This window comes from Coregonus clupeaformis, chromosome 4 (assembly GCF_020615455.1).
Source record: "Coregonus clupeaformis isolate EN_2021a chromosome 4, ASM2061545v1, whole genome shotgun sequence".
Classification (NCBI taxonomy): Eukaryota; Metazoa; Chordata; class Actinopteri; order Salmoniformes; family Salmonidae; genus Coregonus; species Coregonus clupeaformis.
Genome location: NC_059195.1, coordinates 19,548,329 through 19,566,258, shown reverse-complemented (window position 1 = coordinate 19,566,258; position 17,930 = coordinate 19,548,329). Strand labels below are relative to the sequence as shown.

At 43.2% G+C, this 17,930-nt stretch overlaps 2 protein-coding genes across 4 annotated transcripts in view; both read left to right on the top strand.

Moving 5' to 3' along the window:
- Positions 1–1,607: 1,607 nt before the first annotated feature.
- Positions 1,608–6,144, top strand: yeats4 (YEATS domain containing 4). 2 transcript variants are annotated; one of them, XM_041866845.2, is made up of 7 exons: positions 1,608–1,765; positions 2,833–2,952; positions 3,046–3,112; positions 3,218–3,312; positions 3,685–3,774; positions 3,910–3,997; positions 4,851–6,144. In XM_041866845.2, exons 1-7 carry the CDS (start codon positions 1,610–1,612, stop codon positions 5,018–5,020), a joined length of 786 nt encoding a protein of 261 aa, XP_041722779.2. In that variant the 5' UTR covers positions 1,608–1,609; the 3' UTR covers positions 5,021–6,144. The 2 variants fall into 2 exon arrangements, with proteins under 2 accessions (XP_041722779.2, XP_041722785.1); XM_041866851.2 differs by lacking the exon at positions 1,608–1,765 and adding an exon at positions 2,302–2,540.
- A 1,315-nt stretch (positions 6,145–7,459) lies between these two features.
- The window catches only part of frs2a (fibroblast growth factor receptor substrate 2a), an 83,253-nt gene continuing 72,782 nt past the window's right edge, over positions 7,460–17,930 (top strand). For both annotated transcript variants that reach the window (XM_041866862.2, XM_041866870.2), the window contains exon 1: positions 7,460–7,892. The gene's annotated coding sequence lies outside the window, so the exon portion shown is untranslated. The remainder of the gene's footprint in view (positions 7,893–17,930) is intronic.

Below are 17,930 nucleotides of genomic sequence, written 5' to 3'. Positions count from 1 at the left end.
GGTAAGCCTTTAAATCTAACTATTGGCACAAACATCTATACGTTTTTAATCAAAATGACTCACTAGCTAGAAAGAGCATTTTGAGGACTACAATGTGTTTTGACATGGAATCTTATTAGATGGAGCTTTAGTAAAGTACTCCTTCAGGTAAAGTTTGCATAACACACTTTGTTTTTATACATGGGACTTTTGCTTCGTGTTACGTTTTGTATTGCATTTATTGTATAAATGCACTGAGATGTTGAATATGTTGTAAAGCATTCATAATGCTCTGTAGCAATTATGCCATGTTTATTGTGCTAATGGATCGGTTATGAATGCTTTGTTACCTATTCGCTGATCATTAAGAATTGCTTTCCAGTCCAACGTCTTTTCAAGCAGAATGAATATTTGAGTAGAGCTGATTTGAAACAGGTTTGAAACGTCAATATTGTACATATATATACAGTGTTACCCATACTCAATTAGTGTTGATTGTCATTTTGTACTTATAATGCATCCCATCTTAGATATTACCTTGAAATATTGTTTTACAGTCAAATCCAAGGTTTTGTGATCAAGTCTTTTACCTGATCAATTTATCTCTGTGACGTTTTCAGGAAATTGAACTTTTTTAAAGGTGCACTGTCTTGTTTTGAGTGTCTTCAATAAACTAGATTTCTCCGTCTGAAGTCAGGCTTCGTGAACCATTCGGCCGAATGTTACTTTTCCTGACATTGCTGATTGGTTTCATCAAATGTACACTTAATCAATAGAATGCAAAGTAAAGGATTGAATAAGACCGTAGAATATGACTGAGGTCTATGTCGTTGTTCTGTTTGTGAAAAGATTGTAATAGTCTAATTTACTCAGCAGAAACTTAAAGGCTTTTTTTTTTTCCAGGTATGATTGACACAAATAATTTAAAGAAAGGCCTCCCTTCAAAGAGTTCGAGGCTCTTGGTTTTATATATATATATATATATATAAATGTAATTTACTCATAGTTACACTTACACTAAATGCTGAATTGTACGTTAGGATGTAGTTCTTTTTGCCCTTATTTCATTTACAGCTCCATGACATTCACCAACGGCAGAAGGTAAGTCGTCGGTTCCAGATCCATGAAGAATGACCGGTGCAAATTTCTGATCGATTATTGAATTATTACACCATGCATACTAAAATGCTATCAATGTGTTTATTGATAGTTCAGATCATATTGCTCTTTTAATTATATGATTCATTAGACAGAATATTTGCATTAAGAATAAAGACAGTAGGTTCTCCTCTGAACTTGTACCACCTTGTGCCTTCCCAAAAATAAAATAATTGTAACTACTTTGTACCTCCATTATTCTGTTTATTACTTGGGATGTGAGGCTATTGGATACGTTTATTGAATTTGCAATGCTGATCGCAAACAAATAAGTATAGCTGATCAAGACCGTGTGTGAAGCAGTTGGTGTAGGCCATAGGCTTGCGGGTGGGGATGGTGATCTGGAATTGATGGTTTCATTTTACAAACGGCTCGGATATGGCCATCTGGTGGCCTTTGGGCTACAGTTTGTGAGAAATGCTTATGAAGGCAATAGTTCTAGTCCGAAGTCTCGTCTCATATGAACACATTTATGTTTATAAATATACATTTTATTAATTTCAGTAGCCTAGTTGGACGTCACATGTTTTGTATAAATGGCCTATCTTCGATGATCACTCAAACCCTGACTCGTGTCCAGACGAGAGCCTGCAGAATAATTCGGGACGGGTCGTACACCAGCTATCGGGTAAGCCCTCAGAATCATGTCCTTGGAGAGCGATCGGGAGCAGATCTGCCTGACATATCATAAATCCCTGCAGAACTCCCAGTTTGCAGGCTGGCTCCCCCCAACCAGACAGCAGACTACTGGACTGGCAACCCGCAACCGCCACAAACGGAACACTTACATGACACGCACAGGCTGCTTATCGGAACTCTCCCATTCCATACTTCACTAAATTGATCAATGCACACATCATATAGCACAGGGGCGTTAGAAACGCCTCCTTAAAAGTTCTAAAGATGTATTTTGTAAAGCTGCCACCCCAAACCTTGTCGTTGTAGTATTATTGTTTTGTATATACTATTGCATAGTTTAACATTTTATTACATGTTTTGCTAGTTTATTATTTTACTATTTGATGATTGTAAATTGGTTTACACAATTCAGTCTATATGACTGCAAGAAACCAATAAACCTACTACTACTACAGGGTACAAAGCAGAACATTAGACAAGAGGACCCTAATCGTGTTACGCTCTGAATGTTTCCCGTGTTCACATCGGACCACGAACAATGTAACGTACTTCCGGTGCTTGTTTGGCTGGCAATTTGAAATGTGTACATTGTAAAATCGTGTTGTTTTCATAGATCTAATGGCAATCTTATTAAATGACAGATTCCAAATCACTACTGCAAGAGTCCTATAGTGACATATACGAGTTTAACGTCACTTTCTACTCTCTATACTATGTTTAAAAGGATGGCTGAATTTGGACCAGATTCCGGGGGTAGAGTGAAGGTAGGGGGCGGATGTCAATAATATTTGATACCGGTAACTATAATATGATCAATAAAAAGTTGTATGTTTATAAGAGACAATTTGACTAACTGTGTAAGCTAGTTATATGTTACTTCCTTTTTAATAAGCCTACGGAAGCGTGTCAGTAAAGTGCTTGTCGTGAAGACGCGGTTGGCTTGGCAGGCAACAAACCGCATCACTTCTTACCGTCTATGGTAGCCAGTTCACCATATTATCATCATTATTGATCTGCATTATGTTGCAGAAAACAGCATTTGTCTGTAACCCACAGGGTGTTACGATCGTGAAGCCCATCGTATTCGGAAACGTTGCTCGGTATTTTGGGAAGAAGAGAGAGGAGGATGGACACACTCACCAATGGTCTGTGTATGTGAAACCATACAGAAACGAGGTAAACTCAACTGTAATCTTGGAAAATGGTTGGTGTTGACTTCAAGGTCTCATTGGATAACTACAGTATTGACCTGACCCAATTATATTCCAGGATATGTCTGCATATGTGAAGAAGATACAGTTCAAACTACATGAAAGTTATGTGAATCCACTCAGAGGTAAATCAAGTTTGTAATGTATCCACATAATAACAGTGATGTAATTTGCCATGCATGTAGGGCCTCATGGAGGCCTAATGGTGTTCTCTTTCTGATCTGTTGTAGTCGTGACGAAGCCTCCGTACGAGATCACAGAGACGGGCTGGGGAGAGTTTGAGATCATCATCAAGATCTTTTTCATCGACCCCAATGAGCGGCCAGTGAGTGTTGCTTTATTATGGCATTTCATTCAAATCAAACTTTATTAATATAGCACCTTATTTTTTTTATAACAGAAGATACATTTCAGAGTGCTTAACACAATCAAATAATAGAAAGGTGTGAAAGATAAAAACACAATAAGTTTTCTAAATTAGGAGACACATTAAAATAGTAAAACAATAGTTTAATAACAGTGGACGTGAGACTACGTGTTCATTGTACAATTACATTATTTTTATGACACTCTTCCCCCAGTTACATGATACTCTGTCTATCTACAGGTGACCTTCTTCCCCCACTTACATGATACTGTCTGTCTGTCTGTCTGTCTGTCTGTCTGTCTGTCTGTCTGTCTGTCTGTCTGTCTACAGGTGACTCTCTACCACCTGCTGAAGCTCTTCCAGTCAGACTCCAGTGCCATGCCCAAGAAGACGGTGGTCTCTGAATTCTATGATGAAATGGTGAGCAAATTTATTTATTTTTCAAAAACAGTGAACCAAAGAGGACACGAGAAGCGAAGTGAAACAAGTTGCAAGGTGAGGAAAGAAACCAGAGAGGCCTGTCTCGACTCTCTGTCCTCCCTGTTACTCTCTCAGATCTTCCAGGACCCCACAGCCATGATGCAGCAGCTTCTTAGTACCTCTAGACAACTGACCCTGGGGGCCTATAAGCACGAGACTGAGTGTGAGTAACACACGTTTTCCTGTACTGTTCAGTAACACACGTGTGCATTTAGTACCTGTAGATTTATATTGTAACTACTGTATCTAGCAATGCCTCTTTTTTTTTTCACCCTCATCAGGCAAATGTGTTTCAATGCAAATTATAGACATCATCAACTAGATTCAGCCGCGGGACGATTTTTTTTATTGAGAGGCTGGTCGGGGGCCAGGAACATAATTACAAATAATTTGTAGACTGCAATTTCACCTCAAGAAGCCCAAAAAATATATAATATTTGACTGAAACATAATTTCAAACCTTGCTTACATTTGTATATGATCACGTGTCTCTCTATTATGCGTGGGAATACTTGAACAGATTTCCCAAATTAAAATCACTTGGAGCTGATTTCCCAAATTAAAATCACTTGGAGCTGATTTCCCAAATTAAAATCACTTGGAGCTGATTTCCCAAATTAAAATCACTTGGAGCTGATTTCCTGGAGTTTAGTCTTTTATGTCCAACAATGAAAATGCAAAAAATAAATAAATAATTGTTAGTATTTTTTTGTTGCTCAGAAAACTTGGGGGGACCAAATAAAACCGCCAGTTGGGGAACCCTGCAGTAGGGGCTTAGATTAAAAGTTGATGGCTGTGTTTACACAGGCAGCCCAATTCTGATATTTTGCCCAATTATTGGTATTTTGACCGATCAGACCAGATCCTTTGCCAATAAGATCAGAATTGGACTGCCTGTGTAAAGGCAGCCAATGAGACCCGATCTCTCTGTCGTCATTGTTCAGTGAAACACCACTGTGCAGTGCTATGAGTGGACAGTACCACCGGTGACTGACCATTCCTTCCTGTGTCTGTAGTTGCGGAGCTGGAGCTGCGGACGCGGGAGAAGCTGGAAGCAGCGAAGAAGAAGACCAGTCAGGAGATCACAGACCTAAAAGACAGACTGAAAGCCAGCAGAGAGACCATCAACTTCCTGAAGGGAGAGATACGCAAGCTGGAGGAGGAGGACCAGATCAAAGACCACTGAGACACACACTGGGTGAATCTCAATAGTATTTCCTTGATTCCTCATATCCTCTCTCCTTGCATCCTTCTGAAAACTCATTGGAGCAGACGATCTGAGGTTCCTCGCCTTGGATCTTCTCCTCCAATGTGTTTTGAGAAGGAGATGAGGAGAGAGGACGCAATGAATCATGGGTATACAATTGAGACACACCCTGAATTCCAAATCAACCTCTAGACCCTCTTCCAAAGGCACTCCTGTAGATCTGAAGGGTTTGGATAGGTGGATGCAATATGGTACTTGTGACTTGCTTCACCTTGTCTTCTGATTTCTGATAGGCTGGATGGAATTTCCTCCTTTTTGCTTCCACCTATCCAACCCCTTCATAGGCTACAGGAGGGGCTAGGGAGGAGGGGCTAGGGATGGATTTGGAATAGAGATATTCACTCTTGCCCTAGCCTGGAATCCACACCGAATATCACTCCGTTTTACGATTGTTTAATTTCATAATATAATATCTGCCATTTCGCAGATGCTTTCATCCAAAGCGACTTACAGTCACGCGTGCATACATTTGGCGTACGGGTGGTCCTGGGAATGGATGCCACTATCCTGGCATTACTAGCACCAACCTCATCCTTATAGAGGACCTCAACACCATTGCTATGGATGACATAACATTGCACTAACAATAGTGAAATGTAGCGGTATTCAGTTTGAATTCTAGACAACACTGCCTAGCGAAATGGTTTTAGATGATTAATGTACATAACAAGAAAACTGAAGATAATGAATGTTAGTTTCACTCCACTCTCAACTCACCTCACAGATTTACCACAGATAGGTCTCATTGCAACATGTCACATTTTTGTAGACTGGTCCGAATGTGAATAGGTTTTGTGCTTCTCTTTTGTTATTCATTTTATGCATTTTTATGTAAAACTCAAACCAGCTTTTCTTTGATTTCTCCTATGTACAAAATTATTAGAACACGATTGTAGAACTGATGGCTCAAACATGTCTTACAGATGCTATTCAGGGTTATTTGCAGATATTTTTTGTCAAAGATTGATCTCTTAACATCTGTAAAGCCTGGGCATGCCATCGTCAACTGTCTCAGTATCCAATACATGTGTCAACCCTTTTGATATGAGTTCAGTTCTTGACAGAAATTGTTATATTCTGATGGAGCGCTAAACTGTTGCTTCCATTGTAAGGAGATGGAGTGCTGTAATGTTTGATGGATATACAGCCTCTGCATTACCCTTCCACCACCACTAGAGAGCGGTGATGAGCAATTGTTTATTGTTTATATTGGAAGCGGGAGGTGGCAACAATTGTTTTATATTGGAAGAGAGGGAGTTGGCAACAATGTAAAAACATAGCAGCATTAATAGTGTATTGTATTATTACATATTGAACAGCTTTCCTTTATTCTACATTTCACTTCAATTGCCATTGTGGTTTTCTATGAAAACGAATTCCCTGGTCAAATCTAAATCTAATACATGGTGAAGGCTGCAGTGAGTTTAGTGGATGGGTAACTCATTTCACTTCAGGCTCTTGTCTTCACAACACAGAATACCACTGTAGCTAATTAGAGGTTACAACTGAACAGATTGTGTGGCCCTAAACCCACCCACACACACACATCATCTCTCTCACTCTCTTTCCCTCTCACTTTCTTTCTCTCTCTCTGCCTTGTTGAACGGTACATAACATAACACTGAATTACAGTATATTTCAGAGATTGAAAAGGGAGAGCCATGTGATCACAGTGTTTGGTTAGGACAGGTATAATAGTAACTGATCTGTGACAGCTTGAAGCATCCATTTTACGTCCCAAATGGTACCCTATTCCCTATGGCCTCTGGTCAAAAGTAGTGCACTATATAGGGAATAGGATGCCATTTGTGACGACACAGGCCATGTCTTGCCCTGGGGCTTGTCAGACCACAGTCCTGTAATCTCCATCTTTCACATCATTGGTTCTATGGAGATTTAGTCATTTTACTGTTAGGCTGACTTGTTAAATGCGCACATATTCTACTGACCACAGGCACACACACGAAACGATACAATGATTCTCTCTCACATACACAGGGAGATAAATCATTCCATGCATGCAGAGAGGCTGCCCTGGCCTCTGATCCTACAATGATCAGACATTAAATAAATAGAAGCTGAGCTCTGGAAGGAATGCTTGTTTAGATTCCAGCGTTTGCTTTAGAAATATCCGCAAGCTTTACACTGGCATACACTCACTATGGCCCACTTGTAATGTAGCCGACTGTCTGTCCTTTGTCAATTTGGTGCCATTCTGGAAATCCCTGGCTCTGACTAGAAGTTAGTTACTGCTTATACAGAGAAGGCTTTCAAAGATGACAGAATACGTTTTTGCAAGAAATAAACTTTGAAAATAATCTGACTGCGACCCGACCCGGATGCAGTCTCGGGATATTGGCGTGTTCGGGACGAGATCGAGGCACTGCACTGCCTGAGCTCTCCGAGGGGAGCTGCCTGCTGGAGACAGTTTCTGGGCGAGCGAGCGATTTACTACAAGGCAGGGCGACAGCGAGAACAACTTCAGTACGCCTAACTAGTTACTAGTTATTTTCAAAACGAACAGAAAACAAGTTCGGAAGCCAACGCGGGATCTATTTATAACATTTGTCGGCTGATAGAGTGCCAAATTGGTCACGTTCGTAAAGTGAGTTTTTTGCGGGCGGACAGAGCGGAGGAGGGACGGGAGTGTGTTAAACACTTTGATGTGGGCTGCTGATGGTTGTAGCAGTGAGGAGAAGGGATTTAAAAACTTTCCTAAACACAAAAACAAGGGATTCGTGGCAATATTTCCCAAAATACAACTCTGGTTTTCCCACGAAGATTTTCCTCTGTAAGTATTTCCTAAACTTGCATGCTATTTTGTATTCCTCGCCAACTAGCACACGTATTAATTTAGATTCCTGTTTGTTCTAATGACATTTGATTCCTGTTTGATTAACAAGTTGACTGGTTAGCTGGCTAATTATATTAGTTTGCGAGCTAGAGTAACTAGCTATTATATAATAGAAATGTAGCTTACTAGCAACTGTATGAGGTGTACTCTTCTTTGGGAAGATAAGAACGAGCATGCATTATAATCGCTTATTTTTCTGGCCACACAATGTTCTATTATTTCACCCAGCTACTGTACGCTAGCAGCTAAACCACAAGAATCAGAGGAAAACATTCCGCATAACACTACCAGGTTTCAGTTTCAATACATGCATTGGAAAACTGAATAGCTAATATAATATTGCTATAACTAAATAAACCATAAAGTAGTCAATAAAAAAAAGTAATCGTCTTTATAGTGTTAGGCTGATCGCATTGCATTTTCTGTTTTCATACCAAATTGCATCTAGCTTTTTTTTTTATTGATCCTCATAGCTACACATGCACATAACACATCACATTACATCACCTGATAAGTAAGCTATGTGTCAATTGAAAGTTTATAACAGTTTTGTTGGTTTGTAGTGACAGTTTGGTAGCTGTGGTTTTTAAGGGTAATGTTTTCCATGATGTCCTCAGTGTGTTTACTCTGTGTGAGTGGTTTAGTTCTGTCGGAGAGCAACATCAGATGGCTAGGAACTTTGTTCAAATTGAGAACGCATCCATGCACTTTACTCAAAAAAATTATCCTAACAGAAAGGTAATGATTTCTAACAAACAAAGACATGCGATTTCAACCTGGACTAGACCATTCGCTCTGTTTGTCAAGTTAAAGGACGTAGTGACTGGTTCACTGTGGCACTCGCTTAATCTGTACACCCTCTAGTCACTCCATTACCTGTCAATCATACCTGCCATTGACAACGAAGCCCTCAGAAAAAAGGCAGTCCGGGTGGCATTACGTCAGTCGAGTGATGTGGTAGGAAGAGCAGTAAAGAAACTTTGACGTTTTTGTCTGTCTGCCATCACATCAGGACAGTGACAACAGGTCTGGTCTCAGCAATGTGTCAAACCGATCTATAAACAAACGAAAGACCAAGGCGTTCAATGGATTATTTCTCCTGAATGTCCTACTAAACTGCACTTTCATCTGCGACGGTTGGTCAGTGTTTACCCCTTCTCAGTCATCTGAATTGTATATCTGTGAGACTATGCTGGTTATTTTTGCTAGTTATTAAAATCGTTCAACTCCCTCTCTCCAGTCCTGAGGGTCAGCTTGACATGGTGGCACCTTGTTACTGACTGAGTGACGCTTTGGGAGGGAAACTTTGTGCTGTCAGATGGTTTAAACTGACACAACACCCACTATAAACACTTTCAGCTCCAAATATGGGATTTGTCTGCTGTAGAATCATACCCTCTTAAATGTCAATCAGAAACTCCAGGTGTTTCAAAGCATCTCTGATGCAGAGACTGTTTTGTTCTCTCGCTCTCTTTACCGTTCTCTCTCTCTCTCTTTACCGTTCTCTCTCTCTCTCTCTTTACCGTTCTCTCTCTCTCTCTTTACCGTTCTCTCTCTCACTTTACCGTTCTCTCTCTCTCTCTTTACCGTTCTCTCTCTCTCTCTTTACCGTTCTCTCTCTCTCTCTTTACCGTTCTCTCTCTCTCTTTACCGTTCTCTCTCTCTCACTTTACCGTTCTCTCTCTCTCTTTACCGTTCTCTCTCTCTCTTTACCGTTCTCTCTCTCTCTTTACCGTTCTCTCTCTCTCTTTACCGTTCTCTCTCTCTCTTTACCGTTCTCTCTCTCTCTCTTTACCGTTCTCTCTCTCTCACTTTACCGTTCTCTCTCTCTCACTTTACCGTTCTCTCTCTCTCTTTACCGTTCTCTCTCTCTCTTTACCGTTCTCTCTCTCTCTCTTTACCGTTCTCTCCCTTTCTCTCTTTTTCTCTCCTCCCCCAGGGCGGACCATCTCGTCCCTACTGTTTGTCTAATGAGTCAACGCTCCCTTTATGATCGTGCTAATCGTCCGTTAACAACATTTGACGTGCTTTCTGACGCCATCCACTGCCACTTTATACTCGTAACTCTCCAGATGCACACCGCTTTGCTTCCTGCACAGCCGGGAAGTGAACACTGTACGCTATTAATACCATTACCTGGAACTCCCATCACCTGTCACCCATCTCTTTTATGTCATCATGGTTTTTCCTCCTGACCACTTGACCTTTCCAGGAAAGACTTGTCTGGATCCTATTTCTAGTCTATTTAATAGTTCGTTTATTGTAAACTATCTCTTTCATTTCCTCATCCATTCCATGTTTCTTAACTTCATTGTAACACTCCCATGCCCTTCTCTGCATCATCCTCTGTCAGAATAATGGAACAACACAAGCCCTTGCCATCATGTATGCATGTAGGATGTGTTTCTGACGCATCATTTCAGCCTGTTATTTCCCCTCTAGTATTCACGTAAATGGCTGTGTGTATGTGTGTGGTTGCGTGTTGCGGAGGCTCTCTCTCTGAGCTGCGTTAATGTTTAATGGGAGCGGTAAATGTGCGTCAGCAAGCACCCTCCAGAGAGGGGAGTCCTCGGCTGACTCTCTCTCTCACACACACACACACACACACACACACACACACACACACACACACACACACACACACACACACACACACACACACACACACACACACACACACACTGTACGCTCTGCCTTTGCTGTGAAGACTCACTGTATTCTACCAATGACACACTAACAGGAATATAGTCTCTCTCTGCCACTATATGGTTTTCCACTGGTAGTGGAAATGTGTGCTTGGTGTGTGGGGAATGGGAGAACCCAGTAGGTAGTGGACATTGTGCTACATAGAGGAGACCTGGACAGTAGTATGAGGCCTGTTATAACCTGCTGTTATAACCTCCTCAGTGCTTTTGTGACTGTCTCCAACTGTTGTCTTTCATCTGCAATTGTTGTCTTTATCAATTAATGAAGATGAATCAAGCAACCTCCTGGTCCGTCCGTCCGTCCGTCCGTCTGTCTGTCTGATCATCACTGTCTGTCTCAGACCGCCTCTGTCTGACCTTGAGTAGTAAGAAGCTATGTGGTAAAATAATTGGTGTAAACGCTGATCGCCGTTTTCGGTGAGTAAAGTAATATTCCCTATACTTTTAAAGACCCCATGCAGTCTTTGTAAAAACTTTTTTTAAAATCATCACTGTAAGTCTAATAAATCACTGTGTGTTTATTGAATGAAAATAATGCAATAATGCCAAATATATTTATCATGTATTTCCCTGACACTCCTTTGGCCCTGGAAATGCTCCGTCTGATCATGTGGGCTTTAGGAAACAAACGGGAAGCTCTGATTGGCTGATGGGATGGTCTAGGACAGGGATCATCGCCGCGGGACGATTCTTTTCTTGAGCGGATGGTCAAGGGGCTGGAACAATAATTACAAATAATTTCTAGAACGCAAATTAACCGTAAGAAGCCCAAACAGATATAATATTTGACTATAACTATTATAACTAATATAATTTCAAACCTTGCTTACATTTTGTATACGATCACGTGTTTCTCTATTATGGGTGACAATACTTAAGGAACACATTTCCAAAATAAAAATCACTTGGAGCCGATTTCCTGGTGTTTGGGGAACCAGTTGGGGAACCCTGGTCTAGAGCCCACCCCCTTTACCCAGATGAACAGTCATTGGTCTATTATAATCAGATCACATTGTGACGTCATGATATGGGCCAAAAGTTGCCATGCCGCCCGTACAGGCTGAGATTCCAGGCAGTGTTTTCTAACAGCTCTGACACAAAAAGGGAATTCAGTGTTATTTAGACCTCATAGTGTGGAAATATTATTTAAAAAAAACAGGAAAATCACGTTTTTTAACTGCACCTTTTTTAAGGCATTTTTCCACCAATGCCACTACACCACTGGTAGTAAGGATGACAGCCCTCCACTACACCACTGGTAGTAAGGATGACAGCCCTCCACTACACCACTGGTAGTAAGGATGACAGCCCTCCACCACACCACTGGTAGTAAGGATGACAGCCCTCCACTACACCACTGGTAGTAAGGATGACAGCCCTCCACTACACCACTGGTAGTAAGGATGACAGCCCTCCACTACACCACTGGTAGTAAGGATGACAGCCCTCCACTACACCACTGGTAGTAAGGATGACAGCCCTCCACTACACCACTGGTAGTAAGGATGACAGCCCTCCACCACACCACTGGTAGTAAGGATGACAGCCCTCCACTACACCACTGGTAGTAAGGATGACAGCCCTCCACTACACCACTGGTACTAAGGATGACAGCCCTCCACCACACCACTGGTAGTAAGGATGACAACCCTCCACTACACCACTGGTAGTAAGGATGACAGCCCTCCACTACACCACTGGTACTAAGGATGACAGCCCTCCACTACACCACTGGTACTAAGGATGACAGCCCTCCACCACACCACTGGTAGTAAGGATGACAACCCTCCACTACACCACTGGTAGTAAGGATGACAGCCCTCCACTACACCACTGGTAGTAAGGATGACAACCCTCCACTACACCACTGGTAGTAAGGATGACAACCCTCCACTACACCACTGGTAGTAAGGATGACAGCCCTCCACTACACCACTGGTAGTAAGGATGACAGCCCTCCACTACACCACTGGTAGTAAGGATGACAGCCCTCCACTACACCACTGGTAGTAAGGATGACAGCCCTCCACTACACCACTGGTAGTAAGGATGACAGCCCTCCACTACACCACTGGTAGTAAGGATGACAGCCCTCCACTACACCACTGGTAGTAAGGATGACAGCCCTCCACTACACCACTGGTAGTAAGGATGACAGCCCTCCACTACAACACTGGTAGTAAGGATGACAGCCCTCCACCACACCACTGGTAGTAAGGATGACAGCCCTCCACCACACCACTGGTAGTAAGGATGACAACCCTCCACTACACCACTGGTAGTAAGGATGACAGCCCTCCACTACACCACTGGTAGTAAGGATGACAGCCCTCCACTACACCACTGGTAGTAAGGATGACAGCCCTCCACTACACCACTGGTAGTAAGGATGACAGCCCTCCACTACACCACAGGTAGTAAGGATGACAGCCCTCCACTACACCACTGGTAGTAAGGATGACAGCCCTCCACTACACCACTGGTAGTAAGGATGACAGCCCTCCACTACACCACTGGTAGTAAGGATGACAGCCCTCCACTACACCACTGGTAGTAAGGATGACAACCCTCCACTACACCACTGGTAGTAAGGATGACAGCCCTCCACTACACCACTGGTAGTAAGGATGACAAACCTCCACTACACCACTGGTAGTAAGGATGACAGCCCTCCACTACACCACTGGTAGTAAGGATGACAACCCTCCACTACACCACTGGTAGTAAGGATGACAACCCTCCACTACACCACTGGTAGTAAGGATGACAGCCCTCCACTACACCACTGGTAGTAAGGATGACAGCCCTCCACTACACCACTGGTAGTAAGGATGACAGCCCTCCACTACACCACTGGTAGTAAGGATGACAACCCTCCACTACACCACTGGTAGTAAGGATGATAGCCCTCCACTACACCACTGGTAGTAAGGATGACAGCCCTCCACTACCCCACTGGTAGTAAGGATGACAGCCCTCCACTACACCACTGGTAGTAAGGATGACAGCCCTCCACCACACCACTGGTAGTAAGGATGACAGCCCTCCACTACACCACTGGTAGTAAGGATGATAGCCCTCCACTACACCACTGGTAGTAAGGATGACAGCCCTCCACTACACCACTGGTAGTAAGGATGATAGCCCTCCACTACACCACTGGTAGTAAGGATGACAGCCCTCCACTACACCACTGGTAGTAAGGATGACAACCCTCCACTACACCACTGGTAGTAAGGATGACAGCCCTCCACTACCCCACTGGTAGTAAGGATGACAGCCCTCCACTACACCACTGGTAGTAAGGATGACAGCCCTCCACTACACCACTGGTAGTAAGGATGACAGCCCTCCACTACACCACTGGTAGTAAGGATGATAGCCCTCCACTACACCACTGGTAGTAAGGATGACAGCCCTCCACTACACCACTGGTAGTAAGGATGACAACCCTCCACTACACCACTGGTAGTAAGGATGACAACCCTCCACTACACCACTGGTAGTAAGGATGACAGCCCTCCACTACACCACTGGTAGTAAGGATGACAACCCTCCACTACACCACTGGTAGTAAGGATGACAGCCCTCCACTACACCACTGGTAGTAAGGATGACAACCCTCCACTACACCACTGGTAGTAAGGATGACAGCCCTCCACTACACCACTGGTAGTAAGGATGACAACCCTCCACTACACCACTGGTAGTAAGGATGACAACCCTCCACTACACCACTGGTAGTAAGGATGACAACCCTCCACTACACCACTGGTAGTAAGGATGACAGCCCTCCACTACACCACTGGTAGTAAGGATGACAGCCCTCCACCACACCACTGGTAGTAAGGATGACAACCCTCCACTACACCACTGGTAGTAAGGATGACAGCCCTCCACTACACCACTGGTAGTAAGGATGACAGCCCTCCACTACACCACTGGTAGTAAGGATGACAACCCTCCACTACACCACTGGTAGTAAGGATGACAGCCCTCCACTACACCACTGGTAGTAAGGATGACAGCCCTCCACTACACCACTGGTAGTAAGGATGACAACCCTCCACTACACCACTGGTAGTAAGGATGACAACCCTCTCCATAAACCCACTCTGGGTCCTGATGCTGGTGTATACATGACATGACAGGCGGATTGTGTAATGCCTGATAAGATAGCTGTCTACAAAGTCCTGGTCTGTCAGCCAAACACACACACACACACACACACACACACACACACACACACACACACACACACACACACACACACACACACACACACACACACACACACACACACACACTATAGATAAGGAAGGAGATGTTAAATGCCTAACTCTCCACCACAGATTGTCCAGAGTGCTGGCATGGAGCTGTGGCATGCTTGTCACTGTTGAAATGTCTGCTTCAAATGGAGCTGGGTCATTTGACCCCAGCACATGTAGACCTAACCTAACCCCACCTGCATACAGTATAGAGCTAACCTAACCCCACCTGCATACAGTATAGAGCTAACCTAACCCCACCTGCATACAGTATAGAGCTAACCTAACCCCACCTGTATACAGTATAGAGCTAACCTAACCCCACCTGCATACAGTATAGAGCTAACCTAACCCCACCTGCATACAGTATAGAGCTAACCTAACCCCACCTGCATACAGTATAGAGCTAACCTAACCCCACCTGCATACAGTATAGAGCTAACCTAACCCCACCTGCATACAGTATAGAGCTAACCTAACCCCACCTGTATACAGTATAGAGCTAACCTAACCCCACCTGCATACAGTATAGAGCTAACCTAACCCCACCTGCATACAGTATAGAGCTAACCTAACCCCACCTGCATACAGTATAGAGCTAACCTAACCCCACCTGCATACAGTATAGAGCTAACCTAACCCCACCTGCATACAGTATAGAGCTAACCTAACCCCACCTGCATACAGTATAGAGCTAACCTAACCCCATCGGCATACAGTATAGAGCTAACCTAACCCCATCGGCATACAGTATAGACCTAACCTAACCCCACCTGCATACAGTATAGAGCTAACCTAACCCCATCGGCATACAGTATAGAGCTAACCTAACCCCACCTGCATACAGTATAGAGCTAACCTAACCCCACCTGCATACAGTATAGAGCTAACCTAACCCCACCTGCATACAGTATAGAGCTAACCTAACCCCACCTGTATACAGTATAGAGCTAACCTAACCCCACCTGCATACAGTATAGAGCTAACCTAACCCCACCTGCATACAGTATAGAGCTAACCTAACCCCACCTGCATACAGTATAGAGCTAACCTAACCCCACCTGCATACAGTATAGAGCTAACCTAACCCCATCTGCATACAGTATAGAGCTAACCTAACCCCACCTGCATACAGTATAGAGCTAACCTAACCCCACCTGCATACAGTATAGAGCTAACCTAACCCCATCTGCATACAGTATAGAGCTAACCTAACCCCACCTGTATACAGTATAGAGCTAACCTAACCCCACCTGCATACAGTATAGAGCTAACCTAACCCCACCTGCATACAGTATAGAGCTAACCTAACCCCACCTGCATACAGTATAGAGCTAACCTAACCCCACCTGCATACAGTATAGAGCTAACCTAACCCCACCTGCATACAGTATAGAGCTAACCTAACCCCACCTGCATACAGTATAGAGCTAACCTAACCCCACCTGCATACAGTATAGAGCTAACCTAACCCCACCTGTATACAATATAGAGCTAACCTAACCCCACCTGCATACAGTATAGAGCTAACCTAACCCCACCTGTATACAGTATAGAGCTAACCTAACCCCATCTGCATACAGTATAGAGCTGAGCAGAGGCCCTGGCTACTGTCAGGGAGTGTCGGCTCACTGTTACGCTGCTCCCTAATGTCATCTTTTAATAAAGCTTATGTGTTACAATCACACCATTTAGACAGGTGACATAGTCTTGTCCAGCTCCTGTTATCAATTATATCAAATAAACTCCACTCACTGCCCTGCACATTCCCTATATTCCCTATACAGTGCACTACTTTTTATTTATTTATTTTTTAATTTTTTGTCTGTCTGGATATGAACAAAGTAGACCCAGACACACTGCAGCTTGGACGATCTGAGCCACTCCGGGTTCGCTGCTCCCAAAGAACCAGGAAATGTCTCCTGTTTAAAGACTAAACAAATTACAGCAAATAGTATGAATTTGCCCCCTCTTCTCCTGACTCCTCATTTCCCCTCGCCCTCCTTTTCTGCAGATGCTTCCCTGGTGAGAGAATTTGGGTGAATATATTTGCCATCTCACTTTCGGCCGAGGAGAGGATATTTTTTTTCCTCTGGGGGAGATGTAGCGTGTCTCATTCTCACGAATGTGTCAGACAGAATAGTATTGGGAGGATGTCTTCCTATCATCAAACGGTGTAGTTACTGTGTGTCTCCTGTGTGTGTGTGTGTGTGTGTGTGTGTGTGTGTCTCGTGTGTGTGTGTGTGTGTGTCTCGTGTGTGTGTGTGTGTGTGTCTTGTGTGTCTCGTGTGTGTGTGTGTGTGTGTCTCGTGTGTGTGTGTGTGTGTGTCTCGTGTGTGTGTGTGTGTGTGTGTGTCTCGTGTGTGTGTGTGTGTGTGTGTGTGTGTGTGTGTGTGTGTTTTTGGAATATCTGGGAAAAAAATGCCATTGGTATGCAGCTAGAAGCACCATGGCCAAACGCATCATGGTGTCTTTCTTGGGTGATTTCCATGTCATTTTCAGTCCATCTTTTATAGAACTAACAACTAACTAACTGAAACGTCATGTGCTCAAATCAAATCACAGTACAGACTACTACCTCAAGTCATGAATGGCCCTGCATGCATTTTTCCATTTCCATATCATTCATGCATTTTCCCATTTCCATATCATTCATGCATTTTCCCATTTCCATATCATTCATGCATTTTCCCATTTCCATATCATTCATGCATTTTCCCATTTCCATATCATTCATGCATTTTTCCATTTCCATATCATTCATGCATTTTCCCATTTCCATATCATTCATGCATTTTCCCATTTCTATATCATTCATGCATTTTCCCATTTCTATATCATTCATGCATTTTCCCATTTCCATAACATTCATGCATTTTCCCATTTCTATATCATTCATGCATTTTCCCATTTCCATAACATTCATGCATTTTCCCATTTCTATATCATTCATGCATTTTCCCATTTCCATATCATTCATGCATTTTCCCATTTCCATATCA

Excerpts from the sequence above, each read along its gene's own strand:
- yeats4 (XM_041866845.2), top strand. The coding sequence starts at position 1,610 with ATGTTTATAAATATACATTTTATTAATTTCAGTAGCCTAGTTGGACGT. Across the intron at positions 3,775-3,909 it reads CTGAATTCTATGATGAAATG|ATCTTCCAGGACCCCACAGC; the intron begins GTGAGCAAATTT and ends TTACTCTCTCAG. Across the intron at positions 3,998-4,850 it reads CTATAAGCACGAGACTGAGT|TTGCGGAGCTGGAGCTGCGG; the intron begins GTGAGTAACACA and ends CTGTGTCTGTAG.